Raw genomic sequence first — 23,520 nt, 5'->3', positions numbered from 1 at the left:
TGGTTGGATGGCATCACCGACTCAATGGACATGGGTTTGGGTGAACTCCGGGAGTTGGTGATGGACAGGGAGGCCTGGTGTGCTGCGGTTCATGGGGTCGCAGAATTGGACACGACTGAGCGACTGAACTGAACTGAATAATGAATGTAAGGGTTAGGAGTGCTGACACTCCCTGCAGTAGAAAATCCAATTTTAACTTTGTAGCCAGCCCTCCAGAACTTAATTCCAACCAAGTGCAGATTGTATATTACTGTATTATGTATTTATGAAAGGAACTGGCATGTTAAGTGGACCCATGCAGTTCAAACTCATGTTGTTGAAGGGTCAACTGTACTTTCAAGACTATTACCATCATACTGTTACTAGTGTTAGATTTTTCTAAGGGTAACAGAAGATACCAACTATAAAATGCTGCCAATACAGCCTCTAATCACTTAGAGCTCTAACAGATTTTATATTTTTAAGACAAAACATTGACAGGCTAGGGAGAAGGGAAAAGCCAGCCCTTTATAACAGAGAACACATGTAGCCAGCAATGCTTAACACTCCAGCAATGCTTAACACTCCAGCAATGCTATGTGCTCCAAGGAGAGTGGGTCTTCCTGAGAACAAAATGAAATTATTTGAACTGCTCATTGTACCTAGAATGTTAATTATTATGATAAGTGCATTTGGATTACTTTAGGATCAGTAACATTTGATTAAATACATCACAAAACAGTTTGCTAAAAATTAATCCATGGGAAATCCCCTGGCAGTCCAGTGGTTAGGATGTGGGGCTCTCACTGCCAGGGGCCTGGGTTTGATCCCTGGGTGGGGAACTAAGATCCCATAAGCCACACAGGATGATTAAAAAAAAAAAAATTAGTCCATGAAAAGTGTGATTATAGTATCCAGAAACTCCTCCTGATAAAAGAAAAGAGAGCATACAGCACTGTGGCTTTTAGAATACATGATTTGGAGTTTTATTATTATACGGTCTTTGAGAGACTTAATATTTTCACCATTAGTTAGTTCTCTTAATAATTTTGTGTAGGTACAAATGAACATGTCTTAGATTTAAGATTTCCGTTTCCCCCAATACATAAAAACACTCTCCATGGAGACAATCTTGTTTTACTTCCCATCTGCCAAAAATAGCATTTGATAGTAAGACACAGCTTGGTAGAAAAGGCAGATGTTAACTTATAAGTAACTATTCAATTAAAATGAGAAAACTTAAGAGCTGGCTACTTATACCTATTCTACTGGAAAATAACCACCGTAACAGTAGGATTCCAGGCAATGTGCCAAGGACTTAAAGTAGATTAAGCCATTTAATCCTCAAAGCCCTATGAATACTACTTTCAGCCCAATTTCCAGAGAAGAAAATGGAGGCTTGGAGAAATATCCTCTCAAAACCCACAGAACTAGGAAGTAGAAGTAGGGGAGCCAAGATTGCAACACAGTCTGTCTTGGAACTTCTGCTCTTAATCACTGCTACAAGTTACAAGGATTCAAAAAACTCAAACCTATGTCCCTCCCCTTCCAGGTTACCTTCATAGAGTAGTATTAAAAAGAAGATTTAAATGAGAAAGACAGAGGCCAAAAAACCCTCCAGTTATCCTATTATGGGCGGGAAACCGCCAAAACCCAAAGAACCCCTACATTACCTGATGTTACTTTTCTTTTCTAAATATTTGGCTGTGCTGGGCTTTAGTTGCGGCACACAGGATTTTCTGTGAGCCATGCAGGATCTTTCATCACAGTGCACAGACTCTCTAGTTGTGGCTCACAGGCTTAGTTGCCCTGCAGCATGTGGGATCCTAGTCCCTGACCAGGGATCGTATTCACATCCCTTGCAGTACAAGATGGACTCCTGACCACTGGACCACCGGAGAAGTCCCTGATGTTACTTTTCTTACTCAAGAAAACAAAACGCCCTGGAGACGGAAATGGCAACTCACTCTAGCATTCTTGCCTGGGAAATACCATGGACAGAGGAGCTTGGTGGGCTACAGTCCACGGGGTGGCAAAAGAGCTGGACACAACTTAGCGACTGAACAACAACAACAGTGTTTTACACGTCAGAATGCCAAAACCCTGGAATTTGTGCTTTTGTGTGGCAATGTTGTGAAAAAACAGCATTCTCCTGCATTTCTGCTGGGCATGCAAAATGGGACAATCTCTGAGTAAAGCAATTTGACAGTATCTATTAAAATTAGAAATACATATGACCTTTGATTCACCAATTTTATTTGTAGTAATTTAATGTACACATATACAACTCATGTGTATATTCAGTGCAGCATCCTAACAGCAAAAGACTGGAAACAACCAAATGTCTATCAATAGGAGACTTGAAAAAGCTAGCATGGTTCTTTTGTAATACAACTGTGAGAAAACAGTGCGGGGTGGGGGACACAAATGCCGTAACACAAAAAGCTGAGTAATAAAAGTACGAAGAAACAAGTAAAACGTACATACAGCATAATTAGGCTCACTTTAGTCTAAACTAATATAGAATATCCCAGTCAAGAAATCAATTATTCTTAAGAAGTTGAAAACTTAAAGAGACATAATACACATTTATGTAATATTTTATTTACTGACCTCTCTGAAACATGCCAAAATTCATACAGTTAATGGAACCTTACATGTTGAAACGCTGGTCAACACAACGAATTCCAAACAAAAAATATTTTAATGTAGGAATCAACATATAACATTATATTTAGGTTGGTAAAATTAATTGCAAATATAAGATAAATGGCAAATAATGTCGTTTCTGGTTTAAAGGAAACAGTTGTGACAGTCACGCTTAATACCTTGGTTAAGTAAAGACAGAAACGGGCTGGGGTATCATAGAGGTATGCAAAAATTTAACAGTTCAAATAATCTTTAGCCCTTCTGAGAAAAGATAGATGGCAAATATGTGGCAAATATTTCTGTAATATGGTGATTTCAATCCATTAGTGATCATTCTGTTCATGCATTTAAAGTAACTGCAGATGTTTCAGAGCACTGAAAATTAGATTCAAAGTAAGTCTTTGCTCAACAAGTTAATGATAATATGAATCCCTTATATTTAAAAATATAGCTTAAATTTGTAAAGTTTAAGGTAAAGCATACTTGTTTGCATAATTATTTTTAGATATAATTGAGACTACACTACTATATATAATCAGCTACATTGCTGTGCACAGTTAATTCCAGTTACCTTATTTTATATTTGCTGGTCATCAACAGCACAAAATTTATGCTCCGAAAAAAATACATCAATCTAGCAAAACAATTATATTCAATTTTCTTTTAAACACAGATTAACTAAATTTAAGGAAGAACTGGCTTTTCTTAATCTCATTTTCAAGTTACTGATACAAACTTAACAGTGAGTAATTATTTATTTTGCTTAACACCAAGTAATCTACAAAAAGTTTCCAAGATAGATGCATTTCTTGTTCAATCTCCAAAAAATAAATAGAGGCTTTCTAACTGAAAGCATTTACATTCCTGGCTCTCTAAAGTAAACATTAAAAAACAAAGTACAAAAAAAATGATCTCTTGGCTTCTGAACAGCCCACTTAGTTACATAAAGTATTTTCTCTCCCAATACTTTTCCAAATTCAAAAGATATTTACTTCCTTAGAACATAACAGTCATCATTTCAAACCATTCAGTCCGTTTCCATGGCAACACTGCGGGATTCCTTGGCCACCATAAGTCGCATTAGTTGACTGTGGAATTTCTCAATCTTCTTTACATCTTGAGCTTGGTCTGTTCTATACACCAAACACTGTCAGGAATTTTAAAAGCACACATTAACTATGTAAAACTAGATTACTAACAACGTAGCAAACATATTCTTGGGTAAAAATCTGAGTCTTTCCCTACCACCGTTTTGCTTTACTTCCTCCAGAGATCATTCAAGTTTCCAGGTTCCCACAATTACATTACTTAAGTTTAGTATAATATTTAAAATGTCACTGCTATGGACAAAAAACAAAATGAACTCTATTCGAAGCATCTCAAAAATGATCAGTAGACTAATGTAATCAAATTCTGCCATGGTCTGATGAGAAAAATTAAAGGCTGGAATCAGGTGTTTTCTCCCGGGGATCTGGTTATAAATGATTCTATAGTTGTAGTGGGAAAAGCATATACATTTTAGGATCTCTTTCTCTGTTTATGAAACGGGAAGTGTATGGTTAATGTTAATCTTTTAAAAATCAGGAATTCCTTGCTTACTGCTGGTTGCTACCTACATCAAGCTAGATAAATTTGTTCAACCTTGATTTCTGGTATTATTTATACCTTTTAAACCAATCCAAACTCTTCCTTGCTTTACATTCAATTCTTCATCTAAAATCTTCCACATTATTAAACTTAAAGCTGGCAGTCTCATTTTGTAACACAAATCCATTTTTCTTCAGCCCATCTTATGGATTCATACGAGTTTTAAGCAATGGGAACTTTGCAATCCTGCAGTAATATTCATCAACTTTAACTGATTTGGAGTTCAACCTGATCATGCTGTCAACTTAAAAAAACCACACATCAGAGTTGTGAGTTAAAAGTTTTATTCGGGGCAGTACGAGGACTGCAGCTCAGGAGACAGCACCTCAAACAGCTCTGCAAGACTATTCCAAAGACATGAAGGAGAAGGACAAGTATACATGCAATCCTGGTGAAGGGGGGAGTACACGCAATCAAGCATGTTTATTTCTTAGAAAGTTTCTGCTGGTCTCGTGACGCTTCTGCTTGTCATGAGACACAGTCATCACCATGAAAGATTTTAGTGCTTTTCTAGATACGAGGAGATGTAAGAACTGGGCTCAGAAAATCAGCTCCTGAGAATATCTAACTCTCTGAAGACCTGTCCTGCCAGGTTTCGGGGAGCAGAGTGTGCCTCATTTCTGCTCTCCATCCTGGGCTCCTTCAAGGGGTGCTAGAGGTCAGCAGCTGCAGCAGCACATGATTTAATCCTTGTAGAGGTAGAGGGCAAGTGCCAATTTGTGGTTGACAACGCACAACTGATCTGAATTCATACAGCCCTCAAACCACTTACTTAGAAAAGTTCACACATTGTACAAATCTGTCTAACAATCTTATAAAGCGGCCATAATCATCTCCAGAGTTTCAATTTTAGTATATGTACTATAGGAGAACATACACCTACTCACTACAGTTTGACATAGAAGAGGTCCAAAGAAAACAGTATTATAAATCAGACATGGAATTAGAAACAAAAGATGCATAAATGGGACTATAAAAAAGTCAAAGCTCTAAGACAATAAAGTCTAAGAAGAGTTTTCTAAGCCATTAAAATGAATTACTGAGGGAAGTATACAAACTTTTCTTTAAAAATCATTAGAAAATAGATTTTTTCATTGGAGCTGGTTCACACATTTATCGTTTAGTATGATGGATGTGATTCTATCTTTGGTCCCTTCTAGATAAGGACTAATTACCAGTAATTTTAAGAAAGCGAACAAAAAGTATCCTTCATACTTAGATCTTATCACGGAAACCATTAATGCTAAAGTTCTTTCCAGTATTGCTTACCATGGATCTTTATCTATATTTAATCATTACCAGAGGCCAAAAGTTATCATTTGGAGGTAAAGTCTTTTGTATTGAATTCAATTCTGCATTTTCCTCTACTTTTAAAGCAGAACATACCAATTTCTCTGCAGTAGATGTATCTATCCACTTCGTGACAATCACAAGTAACATTTTTCTCAATGTGAATGCTCAGGATTCAAGTATACATTTATTGAACCTACTAAGTGGCAGGCACTAGTGCTAAGCACTTCCACATATTTCATTTACTTTGTACAACAACCCAATTAGGTGAGCAGACTGTTACTACGGCACTTCATAGATTAAGGCCCCCAAAGCCAAACTTTTGGCCTGACCTTCCCCAAGACTAAAATGCTGTTAGATTGCTAAGCTAGGATTCAAATCTCCTCAACCTAGGTTTAGCACACAACAGCTCAATTTACTCCTTTTTTGCATTTCACATTCACCAAACTCAATAGGTTCTTAGAAGATATGATACTAATTTGAAAAGATCTGACTTCATGCAACCTCATAATGGAACCCTGAATACAAATACAGTAAAAGATATGACCAAAAGTCATTTTTAAAGTCACTATGAGATTTTTAAGAGTTAATCCATTAAAAGAAATGTTTGCTAAGTACCCTTTGGGTAAGGACTAGTCACTACAAATACAGTAAGACTATCACTCATCTATTCTTGTTATTTTGAAGCCTACAACCTATTAAAAGTCAAATGTGATTTTTTTAAGAAAATTGTGAAACAGCACAAAAAGAGGCAGAAATAAAAACAAGAAATGAAACAGTCCTTCTGAGGTGGCTTTTGAAATATAAGCAGTTGGCTTGTCACACTGGGGCAGGGGTGGGATTCAATACTGCAAAGATGGAGACAGACTTGTTCAAAAGCTCAGAGGCCTAAGACCGCATGGCATATTAAAGGAGCCCTTAAGGAACACAAAAAAGAGAGAGATTAGTGGGGATGTGAGGGTGGGGTTTACATTATGAGTGATGAGAAGCCACTGAAGATTGTTAAGCAGGGTAGTAAGAATCCAATGTGCATTTTTAGAAATCACTCTGGTAGGACAACTGAAGGACGAACTGGAAGCAGGGACAGAGAGCTACTAGTCCAGGCAAGTGACAACGAGGCCTTAAGGGGTTAATGCAATGAAGATGGAGGGTTCACGACAGGAAATGAGATGAGACCTTGAATCAATAATTCACAAATGCCCAGCAAAGCATATGGAACTTATCAGAGGATCAAAATACAAGTTTTTCAAATGAAGGAATAGTAAATGTGAGAATAAGGGAAAGGAACCAAAAATGATTCCCAGGTTCTGAGCAGGTAGATGACAGTGTAATTAAAGACAGGAAGCAGGAGAAACCAGTTTGATAAGCGATGAGGACTTCCATTCTAGACAGGCTAACCTTACGAAGTAGAGGAGGAAAGATGCTCAACTCAGACCTAGTCAGGAAGCCAAAAGAAAAATATGAGCTAAAGGTACAAAACTGGAAACAGACATACAGGCAGTACTGGACTTAATGGACTGATCCAGAAGTGATAAGACAACATCAAGGACAGAATCCTGGAGAAACCAATATTAATGGAGCAAGTCAGCAAAATAACTAGCAAAGAATGAAACAAACAGAGAAAAAGAAAAACAAGATACAAGGGAGCCACAGATGCCAAAACAATTTCTACAAGAATTGGTTTCCTGTATCAAAAGCAGCCAGGAGGGGGACTTCCCTGGTGGTCCAGTGGCTAAGACTCTGTGCTCCCAATGCAGGGGGCCCAGGTTCGACCCCTGATCCGGGAACTAGATCCCACATGCTGCAACTAAGAATCCGAATTCCGAAATTAAGGATCTTGCATGTCTCAATGAAGACCTGGTGCAGCCAAATAAATATTAAAAATATTAAAAGCAGCCAGGAGGTCAAGCAAGATACGAACTGCTGGGTTTGAAAATGAAGGGGCTGCTGCTGAGCCCTCACTGAGAGCAGGTTCAAGGAAAGACTTCATGTAGAAACCACATGGCAGAGGGGTAAGAAATAAATGGGGTGTGAGGAAGTGACAGGAATGAGCAGACAGGGAACGAGAGAAATGCAACTACAGAGCCTATAACTTCTGTTCAAATACCACTTACTCCTCACACATCTACAAGGAAACCTTTACCCCTGTATCTATGTTTGGTCTCTATGTTCCTCTTATTCGGCTGTTATTAAACTATACCTGACAAACTGTATTAATAAAGCAAGTTGAATTATCTTTCCAAGTGCCTACAAAAATAGCTTCAAGAACAAGGCTCTTGTCTTGGGAATGAAACACAAAATAAGCATTCTAATGGGTGACCTGCATAAATTCTATGTAAATAATTTCAAACAAATGATTAACTCAAACAAATCTGAAAGTATGCAACAAATAAAAATGTATACTTACAACTAAATCATCTGTTACTTTAATACACAAACTCCCATCAGAATGCCTATATTTGAGAACCACACGGGCCTGAAATAAAAATACATATTTAGAAACAGTGAAGTCAGAAGACATTTCTCATAAATAATTTAGTCTTCAAGTGAGCTAAAATAAAACAGATCCTTTCAGAATAGCCAAAATATCTAAAGGCACCTTTACTGTAAACTTATCATGACTGAAATGAGGGGAAACAGCATTTTGTGCATTCCTATTGCTACAATATTTTTAAGACTTAAAGTCAGGTATTTTATTTTCAGCCACTTTAAAAAGATGTACTGAAAATTCCCAAGGCACACCCATATTCAGAGAATGTCTGTAAGACTGGTTTGGCATTTCTTGCCAGTAAGACTATGTATGAAGGGTATTCACAGCATGCTACCTCAAAAGTATACCACTTCAGCTAAAGGAGAGTTTTGAGCTGAAGGTAATTAGTTCGCTGCCCTTTCTGATCAAAAGCAGGACATAAATTAAGCTTTGTAAAGATTACGTACGTTTCCAATTGTAAAGGTGTTTCTCCTCCCTGGGAAAAGAGAAGAAGGTTTGTTCCCTACCTTACCAGACAACTCTAATATTGCCTATACATTCCCTGGTCACCTTCTCAGAACGTACTCCCTCCCAGAAGCCCCAAATCTCTTTTCCTCTGTCCAACCTCCCTCCCATACTTTCCCACCCTTAAGATGGTATACAGGTCCCAAATTCCTCCTCTTTGTAAACTTCTATGTTAAGTGTAAAGTCTTTCTATTTATTAAACTGTCTTTTGTCAGTTTAATTTGCAGAGCCCCAGTTATGAAACCTAAGAGAGTAAAGGAGGTTTTCTTCTCCCCTATAATACCCACACACCTAGCCACAGAGGACTGACAGGAAAAAGGGCGGGGGGAGTAGAAATGGCTAGTAAAATTCAAACCCATTTCCCAGGAAAGAGCACTGCAGCTGCAGTTCACACTTTTCATTTCCCATGACTCTCCAGAGGTGGACTCAGACTAACTACTCAGCAAAATCGCATCTTTCTCATGATGGCACGACATGAGACACAATTTTCCACATCTAGAATAACTCCTACATTGAGTGCCATGCTACACAGCACTTTTGCTATTGGGTGTTCTACAGTTAGGAAGCCAAGAAAATGATTTAGATATTAGTACATTCCAATAAAAGAAAACAGCTCCCAATAGAGTTTACAACCTCCATGAACATTATTTTTATTTCTTTAAATGATGGATTCAAAACAGTGTACTGCAGCAGAGTCAAGTTCCTTCTTAATAAAAATATAATAAACAACTCTAGTTTAGCTTTAGCTAGCTGTTTTAAAAATTGCTAAGTATCTACCAGACAAAACAGGAACATATATTTAAAATGGCTCCAATGCAGCACAGGACCCTCAAGATAATTCTGGAAACTAGACAAAAAGGGCTATTAGAGCTTTTTCTACAGCTTTTCTCATTATGCCTTCTACTCTCCTGGGTTTGCAAATTAATAAAGGTCATATCATCCTGAGATTTGTCTTGGTGAGGGAGGAAAGGGAACTCAACAAGCACTTAAGTAGGTGTAAGTATCTTTAGACTACCTAATAAGATTCTACTTATTGAGCCAGTAAATTCAGTTTCACATATTAAAAAAAATTAGTCCTCTGGAAACAAAAGGAAACCAACTTAAAAATGTACTAAGCATGACAACTATATAAAGTTTTAACTCCTGCTTAAAAGAATACTTAATGGCTTCATTAGGAGAAATGAGTTAAAAAACTCTTTGCGGTCCCATGGACTGTAGCCTGCCAGGCTCCTATGTCCACAGGATTCTCCAGGCAAGGATACTGGAGTGGGCTGCCATGCCCTCCTCCAGGGGATCTGGAACCCGCTAAGTCTCCTGTATTGGCAGGCGAGTTCTTCACCACCAGCACCACCTGGGAAGCCCCAATCCCCTTTCTATTGGTAAATTAGAAAGCACCTAAGTTACCATGTCAGACGCCACTAAGAAGAAAAAGAAGTCAAGGTTCTTGCTTTTTTAGTAATTCAACCAACTTAAATAATCAAAACATAAGACAACATGAATTAAGTCCTAGAAAGACATATACAGGTAAAATGCTAAAGGAGGAAACAAGTAATTTAGATTGGGGGAAGGGAAAGTGTAAAAAGAATTTATGGAAATGGCTGCAGAAATGCATTTTTTGTTTTCTTTCTTTTAGGGAAGAAGTTAGGAGAAAGGCTGAAGCAGCAGTCTGAATGAAGATATGATGCATCCTGTAGCTTTCTGAGGCTAGCTAGGGCTGAGGATGGTGGAAATGGTGGGAGATAAAGCCAACAAGACTGGAGAGAGGGTCAGACTGGGGCCTGGAAGGTGGGACTTTTACCAGCAATCAGTGAAGAACTAGTTTTAAAACAGGAAACTGGGAATTCAATTTTTGTGTCTGAGATAGCTGCAGTATGTATGAGAATGAAGAAGGAATTTTAAAAGCAGGCAGGCAAAGAGGTTATTACATGGTCTAGCAATAATACCATCTTTACTTAGAGCGGATGCAATGGAGAATGGTAAAAGGTGATAAATATGATCAAGAGGAAGAGAAGACAAAGAACTCTGTAAAACAGATCCCAAAGAGTTCTGACAAAATTTCTTTTCTTCTTTAGTTTCCGCAGTATAGACTGGTAGAAACAGCATGAACACAGTGTTTAGAGATGTGGGTTCAAATTTCAGCCTAATCTCTTAATGATCACCAGGCAAATCGTTTAATGTATCTAAGACTGTTCATTCAACTACCTCAAGGGATTGTCAACTGTATACATGGAAGGTATTCAATACAACTGTCAGTCAAGCTCTCTTCCCACTCATCCCCTTACCAACCTATCAAAAAAAATCAGTTAAAAACCAGTGAAGGTTATCATGAAAAGGCACAAATTTTTAGGCCACTGGAATTTTCTGAAAAGAACTCATAGGTTCTCCCTCCCCTGTCTATTCTACACATGCTTTGTTCATAGCAATGCTCAATAATAACCATTTTATTTTCATTTTCCCTATAACTATGACCACATTCTTATAGTATTATTACTCTTACTGTGGATTTGTATATTCTTTACTATCTTTCCAAACATTTTTAGTTTACACTGTGGGTACTTCTACAAAAGTCCTGTATAGTCCTCACGGTACACTGCTTAAAGAAAACAAATGGTCCTATGAACAAAATCAACCAAATGGAGGAGCCAGAAATTGTGTCATAAACAAAGTACTCAATTTCACAAGTATCTAATTCATTTTATCATTTACTACTATTACATCACTTTATTGCAAAGCATGGAACTAAGACTGTTTCCGGCTTGTTACTTATCTAGGTCTAAAAAGCTAGCAGGGCTTTTCAATATTTCAAATAATATTTAGATGACAATAAAAACCAAGAGGAAGAAAAATCAAGACCCAAATGCTAAATTCTTGTCCTTGCAACTCCTCTGGTTACTAACACACACACACACACACACACACACACACACGGATCCCTGTAATTCATTCACGGCCCTGGTAAAATTATAAGTCGATGTCAGAGGTTAGCTTATTATAATTTTATGGGGGCCATGAATGAATTACAGGGATCCATGTGTGAGTGTGTTACTCGCTCACTCTGTGTCCGACTCTTTGTGACCCAATGGACTCTAGACTAGTCCCACCAGGCTCCTCTGTCTATGGAATTCTCCAGGCAAGAATACTGGAGTGGGTTGCCATTCCCTTTTCCAGGGGATCTACTTGACCCAGGGATCAAACACGAGTCTCCTGCATTGCAGGCAGATTCTTTACTGTCTGAGCCTCCAATGAAGGCCACAGGGATCCACGGACCCCCTAAAACTGTTTACAAACATTTACGTGTTAAGTGCATTCTCCTACCTTAAATGGCACTAACCTCCAAAATATTAAGAACCACTAATCTGCGGGAGGTAGATGCCTCCAAATTAGGGTCTTTGATGCTTCTGAACTGTGGTGTTGGAGAAGACTCTTGAGAGTCCCTTGAACTGTAAGGAGATCCAACCAGTCCACCCTAAAGGAAATAAGTCCTGAATATTCACTGGAAGGACTGATGCTGAAACTCCAATACTTTGGCCACCGGATGCGAAGAACTGACTCATTTGAAAAGACCCTGATGCTGGGAAAGACCTGGGAAAGGCGGGAGGAGAAGGGGACGACAGAGGATGAGATGGTTGGATGGCATCACCGACTCGATGGACATTGAGTCTGAGTAAGCTCCGGGAGCTGGTGATGGACAGGGAAGCTTAGCGTGGTGCAGTCCATAGGGTCGCAAAGAGTCGGACACGACTAAGCGACTGAACTGAACTGAAGCGCCACAGGAAGCCGAAGCTGCAGAGGGGAGGAGCCCTGCCCTTAAGAGACACGTAAACCAACGGTAGGGAAGCTCAGGGATTGTAGGCGGGGGAAGGCTTCTTAGAGCCCTGACTTGACCCTGATTTTGCTGGTTTCAGGCTTCACTGGGCCCATCTTAAGAGAAGAGACGAAAAGAACAATCGGACTTCGCGCGGAGTCCGTCTCTCTTCACACACAGCACCTCCTAGGATGCTGCAGAAGCTCCGGAGGCCGAGCGGACGGCAGAGAAGACATCCTGACCCGAGCTAGGACAGAGACACTGGCTCCGCCTGCGATTTACCTTCATTGGGTCGGCGAGGTAGAGTTTCTCCGCTGCGCGACTGAACTCCTCCCAAGTCTGGTACTGCGGCATCGTGGGACCGCAGCAGAAGGACAGAAAGAGGCACGGCTGTGGACCGGAGGCGGCGCAGCACGGCCCACCTACCTCCCTAACTCCCACAGCCGGCTACCGAGACAGGGGCCCAAAAGCTCAAAGATGGCGGCGCCGCCTCGCACCAACGCCTCGCTCCATTGGCCAGCCAGGATCGTCCTTGCCCAATGGGAAGGAGGGATGTTGCATAGGAGGCGGAGCCCCAAGCGTGTGAGTCTGGGAGAGGGTCCGAAGAGGTGGAGAGAGGGGAGACGATGGAGGTTGCCACAGCGCCCCTTGTAGGACTGGAGGAGGATCTGTCCCGCTGTCCTGGCTGGAAGACAACGGTAAAGCCCAGGCTTCTTCAGCAAAGATAGAGCGGCTTAGTGATAAGCGCTGGAGCTGTCTCGCCTACAGCTTAGTAGAAGGCGAGACAAAAACAGAAGAGTGCAATGGAGAGCTTTCTATGATAGACATCTGTGTCTAGAGGACGCTAACGGGGATGGCACAAGTTGAATCTTGAGAAGCATGACGGGTGTTGAACAAGTGGGCAGGGCAGGACGTCGAGGCCCGTTTTAGATCCGTAGTGTATTTAATGTGGGCATCCCCTGGAGGAGGGCATGGCTGCTGCTGCTGCTGCTGCTAAGTCGCTTCAGTCGTATCCGACTCTGTGCGATCCCATAGATGGCAGCCCACCAGGCTCCCCCGTCCCTGGGATTCTCCGAGTACTGGAGTGGGGTGCCATAACCTTCTCCGGAGGGCATGGCAACCCACTCCAATGTTCTTGCCTGCAGAATCCCATGGACAGAATAGCCATAGAGGTGCCAAGAGTCAGATAGGACCGAAGCGACTTAGGACGCAAGCACGTATTTGGGGTACGGGGGAAGAATCAAGGGAAAAAATCATATCACTTAAGCCGGAAGAAATTTGAACTTTGTTCTCCAGGCTATGGAGTAAGGTAGAAGGGTATTTTTCTTTAATCAAGTTGAAATATATTTTATGTATAGTAAAACATAAGTTTTAAGGCTTTCCTGGTGGCTCAGTGGTAAAGAATCCGCCTGCCAATGCAGAAGATACAGTTTCTATCCCTGGTCCCGAGAAGATCTCACATGCCGGTGAGCCACTAAGCCCGTGCGCCACAACTACTGAGACTGCGCCCTAGAGCCTGTGCGCTAAAACAAGAGAAGCCACCACAGTTAGAAGCCCCAAGCACCACAACGAAACAAAGAGCAATCCCCCGCCCGCCAGAACTTGAGAAAGCCGTCGCAGAGCAAGGAAGACCCAGTACAGCCAAAAATAAATAAATACAATTATAGAAAGTAAATTATACTAAACACATCGGCCCTGGACTTTGCTCTCCATTGTTCAGCAAGTGGAGAGCCGGCAGATGTTAATCACAACAGGACGCGGTATGATTAATTTTTATTTTTAGAACACGTCACTAGTGGCTGTAGGGAAGCTGAATCAGTGAAGTCCAGCCTGTGCAAGGTCAAAAGTGAAAGCCTTTATTCTTTCACCTAAGTTGGTTACCTCCTATGATTGTTTCCATGCCCTTGCTTCCCGTTCAATCTCATTCCCACCATAGTACCTTCTACTCTGTCCCCACCTCAACTCTCAAATGAAGTTGCTTTCACAAGGTCACTAACTGCTCTCAGAGTCACTAGTGACCTTCATATTGCCCAGTCCAGCTGACAATCCTTTCTTTTTTTAATTTTTAAAATATATTCATCTATATTTATTTCTTTATTTCCTTGCACTGGGTCTTCTTGCGGCACGTGGCATCTTTCTCTGATCAGGGATGGAGGCTGGGCCCCCTGCATTGGGAGTACGGAGTCTTAGCCACTGGACCACCAGGGAAGTCCCTCAATCCTTTCTTGACCAGATCATTCAACCTCATCTGAGGGCACATGCCACTCCTTCATCCTTGAGATTTCCCAGCTGCTTGTTTTTTTTCACTCCATCCTTCCTTGCTCCTTCTTCTGCCTCTTTGGTTTTTCCCTCTCTGGCTCTGTCCTAGCCTCCTCCACTCCCCTCGCCCTTCAACACTGGGTCCTGAGGTATCATACTTTGATTTCACCCTCTGAGTTTTTCCTGGCAATATTTGGGTTTTCACTTTCGCCTCTATGCTGCTTAGTGCAGGTTCTTCCGTGAGCTTCAGATTCATATCCAAATGCCTTCCAGGCCTTGGGCTAACTCCAGAGTTCAATTTCGGGAGACGAAAACAATTTTTCAGCCAGTTGAAGCAATTTGTAAGCCATAAATATGATGCGTCCTTTTTGACTTATTTTACTATTGCCATTCGGCAAATTATTAGCCACTCATACACCATATTTGACTGCCAGGAATTCAATAACTTTTAAGGGTCAGTGTGTTGGGCAAAATCCTTATAAGCTAAAGAGGTAAGGGGTAGCGATAATAAGGCAAATTCACCCATACCGATAATTAAAGACAGGAACGTGGCACAGTACGGGAGAGAGAAGTCATCTCACAAGACTTAGCGCAGGACAGAGTCTTCCCACAAGATTTAGTGGTACTTCCTCCCTCTTTCCCCTAAGGAGGAAGGTCTGTTGTTGTTGTTAAGATAGAAACGGCTGTTTTTTAATTCTTTCCCAGAAGCTTTTTGTCCTTCTTTGTTCTCCTCGGTTGTCTTCTAAAAGCTGGCAGCATAGGGTGTGTAGACCGTTGTAGGAGTAGGTTCTTAAGTGGGTTCTTACATTTGCAATCATAACAGTCCCCAGTGCTGCTGGCATGTTGGGAACTAAAGGTCATTATGTTGATTTTCATACATTAAGCATTTGTGGAACTCTCGATACGCCGGGACTCAAAGAAGTCCCAGTTCTCCTGTGCCTTCCTAGGTCTCATGAATTCAGTGCAGCACAGTTAGAGTGAAAGAGAAGCCAGCAGAAAAACCGGTTTGCCCGGGAGCTGGATCCAGCCTGGGGAGCGAAGGAAACCTGAGAGCGCGCCGACGGGTCCGGGCTGCTTTGGCCCGGTGTCCAGTGGAGGGCAGTGGTGAGCAGATGGTCCCACGGAGACGGATCCCTGAGAGCCGACTTCAGCCTTTTCATGATCCCTATGGAGTAAGGGAAGAAATATCAATAACCTCAGATATGCAGATGACACCACTCTTATGGCAGAAAATGAAGAGGGACTAAAAAGCCTCTTGATGAAAGTGAACGAGGAGAGTGAAAAAGTTGGCTTAAAGCTCAACATTCAGAAAACGAAGATCATGGCATCCAGTCCCATCACTTCATGGGAAATAGATAGGGAAACAGTGGAAACAGTGTCAGACTTTATTTTGGGGGGCTCCAAAATCACTGCAGATGGTGACTGCAGCCATGAAATTAAAAGACGCTTACTCCTTAGAAGGAAAGTTATGACCAACCTAGGTAGCATATTCAAAAGCAGAGACATTACTTTGCCAACAAAGGTCCATCTGGTCAAGGCTATGGTTTTTCCAGTAGTCATGTATGGATGTGAGAGTTGGACTGTGAAGAAAGCTGAGCACCGAAGAATTGATGCTTTTGAACTGTGGTGTTGGAGAAGACTCTTGAGAGTCCCTTGGACTGCAAGGAGATCCAACCAGTCCATTCTGAAGGAGATCAGCCCTGGGATTTCTTTGGAAGGAATGATGCTACAACTGAAACTCCAGTACTTTGGCCACCTCATGCGAAGAGTTGACTCATGGGAAAAGACTCTGATGCTGGGAGGGATTGGGGGCAGGAGGAGAAGGGGACGACCCAGGATGAGATGGCTGGATGGCATCACTGACCCGATGGACGTGAGTCTGAGTGAACTCCGGGAGTTGGTGATGGACAGGGAGGCCTGGCGTGCTGCGATTCATGGGGTCACGAAGAGTGGGACACGACTGAGCGATTGGACTGGACTGAACTGAACTGATGGAGTACGTAAGCCTGCCTTACCTGAGGCGGGTATTGGTGCATTTTGTTTATCGTTTGCTCAGTCTCAACTTTTCCTTTCCAGAAAGAGCCTTAGCTCTTACTTAACTGTCAGGAACTTCCAACCCAGTTTAATTAATTACTGATTGAGCACCTCTTCTGTGTCAGTCACCCTGCCAGGCATTCTACAGTGAAAACAAAGATGCGCCTGAGCAGCTTGAATGCTAATGTGAGCAGAGCAGGGTGTAGGTATAAGGCGAGTTTATAAATGATCAAGACTGGAGGCAGAAACAAGCGTTTATGGGGATTCAAGCAGGTCTCAGCATCCCCTCCTCCCAGGTGTTTGGGGATGGGGCGGGTGGTCTGAAGGTAAAGACAAGAATGTGACTGTGTGAAGCCCAGAACTGACTCCCAGGACCCACATCCCACACTGCCCAGTTCTGTGGATCAGAAGCCCAGAGCTGCCTAGGAACAGTGAGGGTCACCTTGAGCCTGGGTGGACAGGGTGGGAAAGGGAGGGAGGGAGGGACACAGGCCAAGATAGAAGGCAGGTGGAGATAGAAGTCACCCCAAGAAACAAAGCCCATTTCCAGAGCCCAGCTCAAGGGGGCTCAGAGACCAAAGGTGCTAGCACCCTCAAGCCACGCCCACTGACAAACCCGCTCCCCAGGCAGATGACAGAGTTCCCGAGGCTGTCCCTCAGTGTCCTCCTTACACTCTGTTCTTAAAATGCTAACATGCCACGGTCTGGGCAGGTAATGATCCTTCTGTTGCTGTTGTGTTGTGCTTCGTCACTCAGCCATGCTGACTCCTTGTGATCCCATGGACTGTAACCCACCAGACTCCTCCGTTCATGGGGTTTTTCAGGCAGGAGTACTGGAGTGGGTTATCATTCTCTCCTCCAACAGATGCTCCCAATTCAGGGATGGGAACCACATCTTCTACACTGGCAGGCGGATTCTTTACCGCTGAGCCAATGATTCCTTTAAGGTGAAACAGATTTCAAGTAGAATGAACATACCTCAAAAACCAATAGGGGGATAAAGCCTTGTCTTGTCCGGCCGTGCTGACGAGAGAGACTAGGCTCCGATTGAGTTGTGGGGATCAGAAAGGCCACCATCCATGCTGCCTCCTGTGGGGGAAGCTGGGTCAGGCCAGGACAGATGCTGCCCAACCGATGCCCCAGAGACCAGAGGGCAATGACAGGGGCACCAGGATTTCCGAGGCTGCTGGCTTGTCAGTTTCATCTGAAACTGATTAAAATGAAATGCAAACCCAAGTAGCTGGGAAGAAAAGGTCAGTATTTTACCCCTGTCTGCTCTCCTCCCTCAGCACACTGCGCTCTGGCCTGGGTCCCATCAATGCTCAGATTTCCCCTTCACCCGGGCAGCCCCACACTGCCCAGAAACCCCAGAGAATGGTCCTATTGTAGATGAGACAAACCAAAATAGCAGCATCTTCTGTTCTCTGCCTTAGGGAGATTCACTTAAAACCCCAGAGTCCCAGATGTGGACGACAATGGAAGTTGTTGTTGCAAATTAGTGATCCTGGAACAGATGAGAGGCAGGTAGTCGGAAAGCAGCCAGGGTGGTGGGTTGGGCTGTGAAGAGAGAACAATTACACAGTCACTCCATTAACCCAATTAGTAGTCACTGGCAGGAATTCTGTTCACCACTCAAAGAAGCACGGTGGGAAAGGTGGGAAAAGGGGACAACCAACCTGTAGAGGGTGATTGGGGCTGGGGTTGGGGAGGGCGGGATTGCTGCTGGAACAAAAGGTCTAGAAATAAAGCTTCGTTTATTCCTAAGCTGGTAAATGTTATTTTTACCATTTTTAAAAATATTCTCTCTCTCTTTTTTTTTTTTAATTAAAAAAAGAAAAAAACCTGTGCCCTGGAGCATTCGGATGAACAGTGTTTGCGTTAATTAAGAAATCGGATGACATCTCCACTCCGCAGCAGGCTCTGCTGTGGAAACTGTCCGGGTGGCCTGGGAAACAGTGACTGTGGACTCTTGATTGATCACAGCTGTCACGTCCTCAGCCAGTCAGTCCAACAAGTCAGTCAGTATGTCCTACGTGTCTACCTGATACTCCGGAGTTTTAGGGGGGTGGGGAGTGGACGCAGCATTAAGCAGGCTATGGCTGTGTGCACAACTCGAATGAGTAAGGAGCGTTTACATTCAAGTCACAAAATTCTGAGCAGAGAAGGGACAGGTTAATGGGGGGGTGGGTGGAATCAGGAAAAGCTGCACAAAGGAGCTGGATATAAAAAAATAAAGGTCAGAGGACTTCCCTGGTAGCTCAGTGGTAAAGAATCCACCTGCCAGTGCAGGAGACATGGCTTTGATCCCTGATCTGGGAAGATCCCACGTGCCGTGGGGCAACCAAGCCCGTGTGCCACAACTACGGGGCCTGTGCTTTCGAGTCCAGGAGCCGCAACTCCTGAGCCCATGCACTGCAGCTACTGAAGCCTGTAACACCCTAGAGCCCTCGCTCTGCCACAAGAAAAGTCACCGCAATGAGAAGCCCAAGCGCCGCAACCAAGAGTGGCCCCTGCTCGCTGAACCTAGAGAAAAGCCCACGCAGCAGTGAAGACCCTGAACAGCCAAAAATAAATAAACAAAATTATTGTAAGAGATAAAGGTCAGATTATGACGTGGAACAGGCAGGCTTTAGAATACAGAGACGGAAAAGGCAATGGCAACCCACTCCAGTGTTCTTGCCTGGAGAATCCCAGGGACAGGGGAGCCTGGTGGGCTGCCGTCTGTGGGGTCACACAGAGTCGGACACGACCGAAGCAACTTAGCAGCAGCAGCAGCAGAATACAGAGAAGGTGTAAGTGAAGGCACAAACAGTTAGAGAGCAGATAGAGCCCTTCTCCAGGGGGACGCTGGGGTGCTCACAATAGGGTGATTTTAGTGACAGAGATGACCCACTGGGAAAGAGAGCACTGGAATGGCCCTCGACGATAGGAAACATGGTGAGAAAGGTCCTCCCACACCCTGTCTCTGAATTTTATCTTTTTTAGAGGCCTGGGTGAGGGACTGGCCTGGGAGCTTTACGTGGCTGCCTGAGGCTGCAGGAACCAGGGCGTTGATAACTCCAGGCTTCATCAGTAAGTCAAGGGAGAAAGGGAACCCTCCCAAGTCCAGCATACTGGGTGACTGTGGGAGGACAGATGGAGAAGATAAGCCCAGCCCCAGGGGAAATCTTGTCTGAAAAGGTGTCTGCCTGGCTTCTTCCCCACTTAGACCTGGGAGCTGCTGCCCCACGGCTCCCAACTCCCACCTCTCACTCTATTATCACTCTCCCCATGCGCCACTGTGCTCTCATTCCGTTTCTCTCCTGCTCTTATTCCCTTCTCACCTTTCACAGCCTTCCAGCCACTGAAACAGGAAAATGGTAAAACATGCAAAGCTTTGGCTTCAGCACAAAGGTGAGGTGTTCCATGTCTCTTGTGTCTGACCCGTTGCAAGCCATCTTTGGTTGCTCAAGCTCCTGCTAAGCTTTGTTGCCCTTCATGATCTGTCTTCAGGAGGCAGGGACTGGGAGGGCAGGCACTGATCTCTGACCATGCAGACAGTAAATATTTGCTGATGGCCAGCATGATGACATGTGGAGAAACTAACCCCTGCCCAAGGCTGTTAGGAAAAGATTTTTTGATCACTGACCGATGGAACTTCCGTATCCCTGGAGATGTCTCAGGCATATATGCTGGGATCTTTAAAACTGTTGTAGGCATTGGGGTGAGGGCTGGGAAACATGTCCATACTGGCTTCTGGGCCTCCTTTGTTCTGGGTGTGGGTCACCAACCTCCTCATGGACACAGCCTTCCTTTTTCCATTCTGGTTTGAAACCACTCAGGCTCCTGGAAGGCCCTTCCTCCCTCTGCACACGACTGGGATGGTGTTTGTATGTGAACTGATGGGTATTCTATACCCCCTTTGCACCTGACCACACAATACCTGCCTGTTCTCAAAGCCCCAGCCCAACGCCATTCCAACTTCTCAGGTTTCGTAACTGCCCCGTGAACTGCACCTGGTCCTTCTTCCCCTGGGGCTGTGGGGTTGGAGGCCGAGTAGATGGCCACCTGGTTTACCCTCTCCCTGATGACTGGGGTTTTGGAGGCTGATTCACTATTGCATGAGTCAGAGAGAGCCCCACGGCTCTGGGCATCTTCCAGGAGTGAGTGACCGCTCCCTCCAGGCAGGAGGAGACTAGAAGGTCTCGGGCTCACCCCTGGGCACAGGCAGGATAGCTACTTGGGGAGTGCAAGGATGTGCACACAAGCTCTGGCATGGTGCCTGGGGAGCTTCCCAGCATCCCCTCGAGAGACCCTGGCCCACCTCCCAGTTGAGCTCAGTTGGGAGGCCCAGGCTCAGCTCTAAGCAAGCCTGGACAGAAGTGGCCATGAAGCTCACCATGACCTGGCAGCTCGCACTGCAAGCACAAACAGGCCTTTAAAAAGCCTCCTTGCTTTCTGGGGTGGGGGTGCGGGCAGACAGAGCAAGTGGCTGTTGGTGGCCCTGCGTCACGTTCTGGTGTGGTTCCAGGTGGCCGGCGCCACCACCTCTTTTCTGTCCAGATGCGGAGGCCGAGGGGGCTCCTGGGAGAGAGCTGCTTTGAACTCCTGCGCCCTGTCTTGGTGTTGGGAAGCCTTACAGCTGCTCTGCACTGGCAGAGCCTTCTCTTGCTAACTTGGGGCTTTTTGGATCAGGGTGTTGGTGAAGCAGAGTTTTGGCAAGAGCCTTAGTAGCTGTTGCCAAGAGGGGAATGAAGGGAGATAATTAGACCTGGTAATTGGCTTGCTTTTTACTTTTTTATAGGCAACAGTGACTATGGCTGGGAGAGGAAGACACAGCAGAAAGCTCTCCTCCAGGATCAAGGCTAAGCTGTCTCAATTTTAGGGGAAGAGGCTGGTCCCCGACCAGTCCAGGACTTCCTGTCACCGCTTGCCTGACACATCCGTCTGGCTGTGAAGTGCTTCTCTGCATCCTATGCTGTGGTACCCGGGTCCATATGGACCCCAGGACCAGACATCTTAGAACTTTGAATCCAAAGGTAACCTTTAGATGGAGTTACCCAATTCTGGCGCCTCCAAGAAGAGATGCCGTGGGACCTATTGCAAAGGGCTTTATCAAAGGCTTTTGTTTCTGGGCAGAGCTGACTCATCATTTCCCCCAGATGAGTTTGCTCTCTGGGAGGTTTCCAGGCCCCCATCCCTCCAGTTGGCCATTTCTCCAGACCAGATGGTTCATTTTAGATCTCAATTTGCAACGTGCTACCCTTTGTGGGCACATGTTCTGGATTCATCCCAAACGGAGCAGCTGATTCACTCGGACGTTCTGGGAAGCCCTCCCTGTTTGATTCCACCTCAGCACATCAGCATAGAAGCTGCGAGTCAGATTTCCAGTTTCTGTGGGGAGCCTATTGATTCTAAGCCCAGAAGTGCAGTCCTGGGAGACTGACGTCAGATCTCAGGCAGGGCGCCTGGGAGCCCCGCATAGGGTCTTTGAGTGCTGGTGTTGCCTTTGGGAGGGCTGCTCCCTCAAAGTTTGTCAGAGGTGGACTCTGGTGGGATCATGACCCGTTCTGTGGCCATTTAATATTTTGGATAAAAGTAGAAGAAATAATTCATGACCAATTTGATCTCCAAGATTTTAAGTTTAAACAGGATGGCCTTTCTGTAGCTTCTCTCCTTCTCAGTTACTCACTGTTTATTCAGTAGACAGTTGTTGATCACGAACCGTGCACCAGACGTGCTTAGGGCTCAGGGATAAGAATAAAAAGACGATGCTTGCCTTCAAGGGACTTAATGACTAATGTCTGAGATAGGCAGGCACTGAGAACAAAGTGAGTGAGAGCTGATATAACACAGTGGTCAAGAGCTGAGATTCAGGAGCCAGACCCCCCAGATTCCTGCTCTGCCATTTTGCAAGGATGTGACTTTGGACACATTACTTCACCCATATGTGCACCAGTTTTCTCATCAGTAGAATGAGAATATAATAATGATGCCCACTTCAGTGTTTTATGAGGATAAATTCGTTATTAGATTTAAAGTTCTTGTAACTGTGCCAGGGCTAGTGAGGGTGGTACATATTTGAGATAGTTTAAAGCTGGAACATCAAGAGGGTTAATTGGATGAAGGATTTAAGAAAAAGGAAAGGGTCAGTCTTATATCCCAGGATTCTGGAGTATGGACATGTGTAGCCAGGAAAGCTCTTTTGAGTCTAGGGACCACTACCATATAAATATTTTTTTCCTTTTGTTTTCAAATTTGTTTATTCTTTAATTGAAGGTTAATTGCTTTACAGAATTTTGCTGTTTTCTGTCAAACCTCAACATAAATCAGCCATAGGTATACATATATCCCTTCCCTCTTGAACCTCCCTCCCATCCCCCTCCCAATCCTACTCCTCTAGGTTGATACAGAGATCTTGTTTGAGTTTCCTGAGCCACACAGCAAATTCCCATTAGCTATCTATTTTACATATGATAATGTAAATTCCCATGTTACTCTCCCAATACATCTCCTCTCCTCCCCTCTCCCCATGTCCATAAGTCTGTTCTCTATGTCTGTTTCTCTATTCAGTTCAGTTCAGCTCAGTTGCTCAGTCGTGTCCAACACTTTGCTACCCCATGAATTGCAGCACGCCAGGCCTCCTTGTCCATCACCAACTCCCAGAGTTCACTCAAACTCATGTCCATCGAGTCAGTGATGCCATCCAGCCATCTCATCCTCTGTCGTCCCCTTCTCCTGCCCCCAATCCTTCCCAGCATCAGAGTCTTTTCCAATGAGTCAACTCTTCACATCAGGTGGCCAAAGTACTGGAGTTTCAGCTGTAGCGTCATTCCTTCCAAAGAACACCCAGGACTAATCTTCTTTAGAGTGGACTGGTTGG

The 23,520-nt window shown here is 43.9% G+C and overlaps 1 protein-coding gene across 1 annotated transcript; it reads right to left on the bottom strand.

The window, feature by feature from the left end:
* Positions 1 to 2,231: 2,231 nt before the first annotated feature.
* SRP9 (signal recognition particle 9) lies at positions 2,232 to 12,816 on the bottom strand. The gene is made up of 3 exons (XM_052653916.1): positions 12,648 to 12,816; positions 7,973 to 8,041; positions 2,232 to 3,775 (listed from the first exon to the last, which is right to left on the bottom strand). Exons 1-3 carry the CDS (start codon positions 12,717 to 12,719, stop codon positions 3,656 to 3,658), a joined length of 261 nt encoding a protein of 86 aa, XP_052509876.1. The 5' UTR covers positions 12,720 to 12,816; the 3' UTR covers positions 2,232 to 3,655.
* Positions 12,817 to 23,520: the final 10,704 nt, after the last annotated feature.

This window comes from Budorcas taxicolor, chromosome 16 (assembly GCF_023091745.1).
Source record: "Budorcas taxicolor isolate Tak-1 chromosome 16, Takin1.1, whole genome shotgun sequence".
NCBI classification, from domain to species: domain Eukaryota; kingdom Metazoa; phylum Chordata; class Mammalia; order Artiodactyla; family Bovidae; genus Budorcas; species Budorcas taxicolor.
This window is presented reverse-complemented; position numbering and strand designations above follow the sequence as displayed.